At 47.2% G+C, this 7,619-nt stretch overlaps 1 protein-coding gene across 2 annotated transcripts in view; it reads left to right on the top strand.

The window, feature by feature from the left end:
* pkn3 (protein kinase N3) overlaps nucleotides 1–7,079 on the top strand; it is a 10,154-nt gene extending 3,075 nt beyond the window's left edge. For both annotated transcript variants that reach the window (XM_011604436.2, XM_011604437.2), the window contains exons 7-22: nucleotides 192–359; nucleotides 1,056–1,165; nucleotides 1,396–1,539; nucleotides 1,648–1,723; nucleotides 2,278–2,437; nucleotides 3,263–3,341; nucleotides 3,448–3,512; nucleotides 3,620–3,689; nucleotides 3,884–3,975; nucleotides 4,126–4,302; nucleotides 4,376–4,438; nucleotides 4,504–4,580; nucleotides 5,970–6,112; nucleotides 6,368–6,475; nucleotides 6,617–6,697; nucleotides 6,783–7,079. In XM_011604436.2, the coding sequence (XP_011602738.1) occupies nucleotides 192–359; nucleotides 1,056–1,165; nucleotides 1,396–1,539; nucleotides 1,648–1,723; nucleotides 2,278–2,437; nucleotides 3,263–3,341; nucleotides 3,448–3,512; nucleotides 3,620–3,689; nucleotides 3,884–3,975; nucleotides 4,126–4,302; nucleotides 4,376–4,438; nucleotides 4,504–4,580; nucleotides 5,970–6,112; nucleotides 6,368–6,475; nucleotides 6,617–6,697; nucleotides 6,783–6,983 (1,814 nt within the window). In that variant the 3' untranslated portion in view covers nucleotides 6,984–7,079. The remainder of the gene's footprint in view (nucleotides 1–191; nucleotides 360–1,055; nucleotides 1,166–1,395; nucleotides 1,540–1,647; nucleotides 1,724–2,277; nucleotides 2,438–3,262; nucleotides 3,342–3,447; nucleotides 3,513–3,619; nucleotides 3,690–3,883; nucleotides 3,976–4,125; nucleotides 4,303–4,375; nucleotides 4,439–4,503; nucleotides 4,581–5,969; nucleotides 6,113–6,367; nucleotides 6,476–6,616; nucleotides 6,698–6,782) is intronic.
* Nucleotides 7,080–7,619: the final 540 nt, after the last annotated feature.

Raw genomic sequence — 7,619 nt, 5'->3', positions numbered from 1 at the left:
TATCAGACAGATTCTCAGTGATCAGAACATAGAAAAGCTGTGTTGGTGGATCTATCTGAGTTGTCTTTGACTAGTGAGTAAATCAGTCTGAACAGAAATATTTCAGAATGACAAATATAGAAGAAATGAGGAAATGTTGGAAAGTGTTTTGTGGGACTGAAGTTGAAATTGGCTAAAGTTTTTACCATCAGGACGACTGGATGTATGCGTGAAGGGCTGCCAGGACCTGTTGGAGTGCATTCCAGGCCGCAGCCATGTTCCTGGGCTGGGGGCCACTCCTAAAAGTCTGTCAGACACCAGGTCCGTGAGGCTGAGAACACGTAGTGGTGGGAAGATGAGCAAGGCTGAAGAACTGTCCTGTAAGTCAACGTCTTTGTGTCCACTAACCTGTCAAACTTCCATAACTTTAACCAATCACAGTAGAGGTCTGAAATCCATCATACACAGAATCAGGCAGAACATTAGGACCACCCACATAATTACTGCTGACCTATCCAGGCCTGGACTCCTCCTGAAGTTGTGCTGTGGTATCTGGCACCTACATGTCAGAAGAAGATCCTTTAGTGCTCTAAGCAGAGGTGGGTCCTCTGTTCATTGGACCACTTGTGCTAGGCCAAGTGACTCTCCTCCTGGAGCCTTTCCAGAACCACTGCTGCTCTGTGTCAGGCAGCATCGTCCTGCTGAAAGAGGCCATCAGGGACTATTGTCTCCCTCAGGGGGGTGACCATGATCTCTGGTAGGTGCAAGCCGAGCTTTTCCAGCAGAACGTTGAGCAGAGCCTCACGTTGCCTCTGCTGGTTCCAGACCAGACCATTGCTCTGTGGCCCAGTTCTGATGCTCCTGTGACCAGGGGTCAGCACTGGTCTGACTGGTGCTGACAGTGTTGGAGATGTTCTGACCCAGCTTTCCAGCCATCACACTTTGGTTGTGGTCCATTTTTTTCTGCTTCTATCACATCAACTGTGAGGACAAGCTCTCCCCTTTTGTCTACTGGCTCCAGGAGCCAGGATGTCTAAACAAACACAAATGTTCTGTACACCTTTGTGTCTCCTCAGCGGAGTTCGGTGTTGTGTTGAAGGTGGATAACAGGATCATTGGGAGAACACACTGGAGACAGCTGGGAACCGAGTCCTGGGACCAGAGCTTTAGCACTGAACTGGAGCGGGTCAGTGCTTCTCACAGAGCTCACACTTGACACACATCTAATCACACACACACACACACAAAATTTCTGTGTTTGATCATCTCAGCTTTTATTCTTTAATAATTTGAATTTGTTGATGATCCTCTGATGTCATGATGACATCATCAGGATGACATAATCAGGTCCAACTGAAACCAAGGAACCAAAATAAATGAACTGTTATAACTGTGTTATTACATGTGGTGAACCAGTCCAGGGAGCTGGAGATCGCTGTGTTCTGGAGGGACTGGAGGGAATTGTGTGGAGTAAAGTTCTTGAGACTGGAGGACTTCCTAGATAACCGTCGTCACGGCATGTGTCTCCAGCTGGAACCTCAGGGCATCGTCTTCATGGAGGTTTCTCACCTTCACCTGTTGACATGTTTTCAGCTCTGCATGTTTTCCTCACTCTCGCTCTGAAGGTGGCTACAGCAAACTTGCAAACTGATTAACATCATTTCCCAGGTGACCTTCATCAACCCCGTCATTGAGCGGCCGTCCAAACTTCAGAGACAGAGGAGAATCTTTCCTAAAGAAAAAGGTACAGTTGTTCTTTCATGTCCTCCACGCCTGTTTATTTATGAGGGTATCATGATGTTCTCCCAACAGCTGCAGCTCACAGAAGCTTTGCACGTCTTCCTCTTTTGCTGACTGTTGCTAAACTTTGGCCTTGCTGAACCTCAGGCTTCAGAAGAGGGGACAGGCCTTTATCTGACATTAATGCCTCCAACTGAGAGCATTAAGGAGTGCAGGATCAGCAGGTTGATGTGTCTCAACATCAGGAACCAGGATGAAACCTGGATATTTGCATCCATGAACTGTTCTGGAGAGTGAAGCTCCTCCAGCTGCTGAAGCTCATCATGAGCTGGTGGCTCGGTCCGTTCCCTCACTGGGCCACAAAATCTAGGATCAACAGGAAAACAAGAAGAAAACTTCTTTAGCTTAGTAAAGAGCCGCTCCGTAATCCTTAAAGCATCTCCCCAAAAGACCTAATTTCCATGTGAAACAGGCGCAGCAGCAACTTCTTGATTTCATTCACGGGTCAGAAACAACAGAGGATCTGACCAATTGCCTTTCATCTCTGGCATCTTCCAGGGAAGGACTTCCTGCGTGCTGCCCAGATGAACATGAACTTCGCCACATGGGGCCGTTTGATGATGAGCATCCTGCCTCCCTGCAGCTCCCTGGAGCCCACGAGCCCCCCAGTAACTACCCACAATTCTGCCTGCACATCATCGCCCACATGTCCGGCAGGGTGAGACCCCAAATACCTGCTGCTGCTGATGATGCAGCTGCTGCTGCTGCTGTTGTTGTTGTTGTTGCTGCTGCTACCACTACTGTTGCTATTACTGCTGCTGCTGCTACCACTACTGTTGCTATTACTGCTGCTGCTGCTGCTGCTATTACTACTGTTGCTATTACTGCTGCTGCTGCTGCTGCTGCTGTTGCTGCTGCTGCTACCACTGCTGCTGCTGTTGTTGCTGCTGCTGCTACCACTACTGTTGCTATTACTGCTGCTGCTGCTACTACTACTGTTGCTATTACTGCTGCTGCTGCTGCTGCTGTTGTGGTTGTTGCTGCAGCTGCTACCACTACTGTTGCTATTACTGCTGCTGCTGCTGCTGTTGTGGTTGTTGCTGCAGCTGCTACTACTACGACTGTTGCTACTACTGCTACTACTACTGTTGCTATTGCTGCTGCAGCTGCTGCTGTTGCTAACTAACCATGACTGATTTATTTGCATGTATGTTGTGCCTCTGTTTCTCTTGGCATGCCTCTGTTTCTCTCCTCTGTCCCTCCACACAACTAGCGTAATGAGTAGTAGTGGTCCTGCTCAAGGTTTCTTCCTGTTAAAGGTAGTTTTCTCTTCCGCTGCAGCTTGTTTGGGAGGTTCTGTACCGACAGTCTGGACTGTAGCAAAAATAATTACAATTGAATGTAATAAAATTAATGTAACTGAGTTTGTGTAAGTGCAGTTTGTGTAGCATCTTCATTGGTCAGATCAAATGTCTCCTTTGTTGGAGGAACAGAAGGTTGTAAATGATTGGGACAACAGTGGACGTTTCCTCTGGTCTTTCAGAGAAGCTGGTGTGATGAGTCCTAACTTTACTGAAGAGAAGTCTGAGAGATCTCCTGTTCACACCGGGGAAACCACTGTGGTACATCACACAGGCGTCATACACCATTTCACTCACGTTAACCTCTATGAAATTGAACTGTAAAACTGGGATAATTATTCTAATCTGTTGTTTATCTTGTTGAAAGAAATCTCCCGCCAAGACCATGAGTCCAAAGGCCAAACGAGAACCTTCAGTAATTACACCTCCACAGTAAGTGTTGTTATTGCATGTTTAAATCGTCAGACTTATTCCATCTCTCAAATCTCCATTATTCAGCCACCCTCCTTTGCCTTTGTCCCTCTTGTTCTGTGCTGCAGTTCTAACAGGCACCTCCAGATGGACGACTTCAAATGCATTTCAGTGCTGGGACGAGGTCACTTTGGAAAGGTTATTTCCTTTTAAATTCTCCTCCTGGTTCAGGCCCCCCACTGAGCTGCGTTCTTCCATAAACCCCCCAAACAGACACATTTAAACACAACTGAGTCTTAAACCTCTCAGACGTTGATGTTCAGAAACCTCCCAGATCCTGCTGGGAACTGGGGGGTTCCTCTTGATAAAGCACATCTGCTTCCTGCCCTCAGGTCCTGCTGGCAGAGTTCAAGAGGTCAGGGAAGCTGTACGCTATCAAAGCCCTGAAGAAAGGAGACATCGTGAGTCGTGATGAAGTCGACAGGTAACCCTCCACACGTCTACGTGTGAGTGTTTTCCAGGAGGCGGGAAGTCATCCAGCTGGTATCGGTGTCCTGGATGGCGTCCTGGCTACCAGGAGGACATTAGACTGCTAGAATCATTCCTATAGTCCCACCCGTGTGTTTGTGCTCAGTCTGGTTTGTGAAAAGAGGATCTTTGAAGTCATCAATGCTTCCCGTCACCCCTTCCTGGTCAATCTGCACGGCTGCTTCCAGACTGAGGAGCACGTGTGCTTCGTGATGGCGTACTCCCCTGGAGGAGACCTGATGACCCACATTCACACCAGCATCTTCACAGAGAAACAGGCTCGGTCTGCATCTGACCTCTGATTGCTGCTGAGCTCCTCCAGGTTTGGTTTATGTTCCAATGTTCTTTGTTTTCAGGTTCTACTCGTCCTGTGTGCTCCTCGGCCTTGAGTTTCTGCACCAGAACAAAATCATTTACAGGTGAGGTCATCACAGAACCCGGCTGAGCGGAACTTTCCTGTGTGTTCACCTCTTTGCTCCCCCAGAGATCTGAAGCTCGACAATCTGCTGATGGATGCAGATGGGTTCGTGAGAATAGCAGACTTCGGCCTGTGCAAAGAGGGTAAGCATGTGATTACTGCCGTTACCTCTGGTGTGATCAGGGTTTCCTTCATCTTAAGCTATTAGGTAGCGTGAGCATGTGGAAACAACTATACACTGAAAAAAGAATCCAAATCCTTCATATAAAGCAAAGACTGACCTGGAAGGGATTCATATTTTACTCCCTGATCCTCATATTCTGTTTAAAAACAGAATGATGGATATTTTCATTTGCACTAAAACTCCAGCCCTGAAAATGGAGAATATGAAGACTTGAAATGATGCTGCCCTCAGATACTCAACGACCACATCAGAAGAACAAATCCACCAAGGTCGACCTCTAAACGTGTTGTGGACACCTCTGTCATGTGATGTCAAAAACCACACACCAAACAGGTTTGGACGAGCCCCCAGGAATGTTGGCAGATTAAATAATGTGGCTCAAATCAGAGTGAGCAACTTTGCAATGGAGAAGTCCATATATTTTCGCAAAGTAACCTAAATTCATCCCAAGGATTAAATTAGGGCCGTCTGGGGGAACTGGCTAAAACCTTGGCTCAACCAGGCTCATGTTCACAATCCAAACTCACAACTAAATGAGCATCACAAACCACGTCTGCTGCAGAGGCCTCGGCCTCTCTTCTTGTCTTTGCTTTTAAAGACAATCAGAACAAAAAGCAGTCACCTGCCAGATCAGCCTTGGTACCTGAGGCCTGCAATCATTCTCAACTTAAGTCATTACAACCACAGCCTCAAAGAGTGCCCCCCCCCCACCCACCCAAAGGGGTAGCCAGGTCAGCACCTGAAGTCCCATTACAGAAACCTGCTTGAAAAAGCAGATGAAATTACAACATCCACAATATTTGCTGTCATATAGATGCACCAGCATGTTCCTGTAGGCTGGGATTCATGACACGTGTGTGATGTCGTATGATATCACACGTGATGAGTGTGTACAGGTATGATATCACACGTGATGTTGTGTGTGTGTGTGTGTGTGTGTGTGTGCGATGTATGATGTCACACGTGATGTCATGTGTGCAGGTATGATGTCACGTGTGATGTCATGTGTGCAGGTATGATGTCATGTGTGCAGGTATGATGTCACGTGATGATATGTGTGCAGGTATGATGTCACATGTGATGATATGTGTGCAGGTATGATGTCACATGTGATGTCATGTGTGCAGGTATGACGGCACGTGTGATGTCATGTGTGCAGGTATGTCACATGTGATGTCATGTGTGCAGGTATGATGTCACACGTGATGTCATGTGTGCAGGTATGACGTCACACGTGATGTCATGTGTGCAGGTATGACGTCACACGTGATGTCATGTGTGCAGGTATGATGTCACGTGTGATGTCATGTGTGCAGGTATGATGTCACACGTGATGTCATGTGTGCAGGTATGGGCCACGGGGATCGCACTTCCACTTTTTGTGGCACGCCGGAGTTTCTTGCCCCAGAAGTGCTGACGGAGAGCAACTACACCCGCAGCGTGGACTGGTGGGGGCTGGGGGTCCTCATCTATGAAATGTTGGTGGGGGAGGTCAGTAGAAACGGAATTCCAGCTGCTCAGAACAGGTTTTGCTCTTGATCCAGGCTCGCGATGCTCCCAACAGCATCCGGTCAGAGTCTGTCCCAGTCGGAGGAGACGGGTTAACTGTGTCTCTGTCCTTTATGGGTTTTAGATTTAGTCTCGGCTTTATTTCCAAACGTCCTTTATCAAGTTGAGGACAAGTTAGCAGCCGTGTCCTGGTCTGAATGCACAGTCTAAAGCTAGTGTGCTGTGGTGTCCCCTCAGTCTCCTTTTCCAGGTGATGATGAAGAGGAGGTGTTTGACAGCATTGTCAATGATGACGTGCGCTGCCCGCGCTTCCTGTCCCCACAGTCTGCATCTCTAATCCAACAGGTTGGAATTAGTTTGATTTGATTGATGCTGCAGGTGAAAATGGACTTTAATTCTGTATGTGTAGCTTGATGCTCCCAAGCTGCATCTTCCACAGCGAAGACCAGTGGCGGCTGCACTCATTCATGCATCGCTCTCTTCCAGCTGCTGCAGAAGAATCCAGAGACGAGGCTTGGAGCTGGAGAGGAGGACGCTCTGCAGGTCAAGAGCCACCGATTCTTTCAGGTCAGACGAGGCCGACCTGGGAGGAGCTACGCAGCTCATCTCGCCTGTCCACTTACACGTGCAACTGTTTGACTTGTCTCACCAGGCGACTGACTGGGACGCCCTCTTAGCAAAGAGGGTCAAACCTCCCTTCCTGCCGGTCATCAGGTCTCCCAAAGACGTCAGCAACTTTGACGTGGAGTTCACTCGTCTCAGGCCGGTCCTCACGCTGCCACGGACAGCGTGCGTCCTCACACCGCAGCAGCAGCAGACCTTTGCTGACTTTGACTTTTCTTTGATGACCTGAGCTCCTGTCCTTGCGTCCTTGTTTTGACTCATGCACCATTAAATTTGACATTCCACAGCCTCAGACTCTGCGGGCTGCTGCTAACGGGCTCTTTACAAACTGGCTAATTCTCGATATTTGTATTTAGGGGAAGTGAAAGCATTTATATCTGATGGACACCAGATTAGCAAGAAAGACATTTTTATTCACTCGTACAGTCAATTAATGCATGGAGTTATTGCATATAAAGCAGAAGTAGAGGAATGAACCCACTTTCTCTTGGATGGAGACACATCCAATAAACCAGTGTGGCTCTACATCAAAGGCCAACATCACATTTGCTATCTTACAAGTTTCTACTGAAAAAGGAAAAATAGAACTATCAAAAGTTATTGCCCTTAAAGTCTAATAGTCACTAATATTCACTGATTTTCCTTCCGCTAACAGTCAAAAAGATTTGCTGCTTTTAAATTGTATTTAACACTAAATAACATGAAATTCATGTAAAATCAGTTCTTGTGCTTCATGGTTGGACTCTAAACTCTAAACAAGTAGAAATAAATAAATAAAAAACAGAGAAACCAACAAGAATTCCACCTTGTAAAGGAACGTCATGAATATAAAATATTTCAGAGCATCTAAGAGGAACCACAGCGA

Source organism: Takifugu rubripes, chromosome 6 (assembly GCF_901000725.2).
Source record: "Takifugu rubripes chromosome 6, fTakRub1.2, whole genome shotgun sequence".
Taxonomy (NCBI): Eukaryota; Metazoa; Chordata; class Actinopteri; order Tetraodontiformes; family Tetraodontidae; genus Takifugu; species Takifugu rubripes.
The sequence above is the reverse complement of the archived record's forward strand: the minus strand, read 5'-3'. Positions and strand labels throughout refer to the sequence as shown.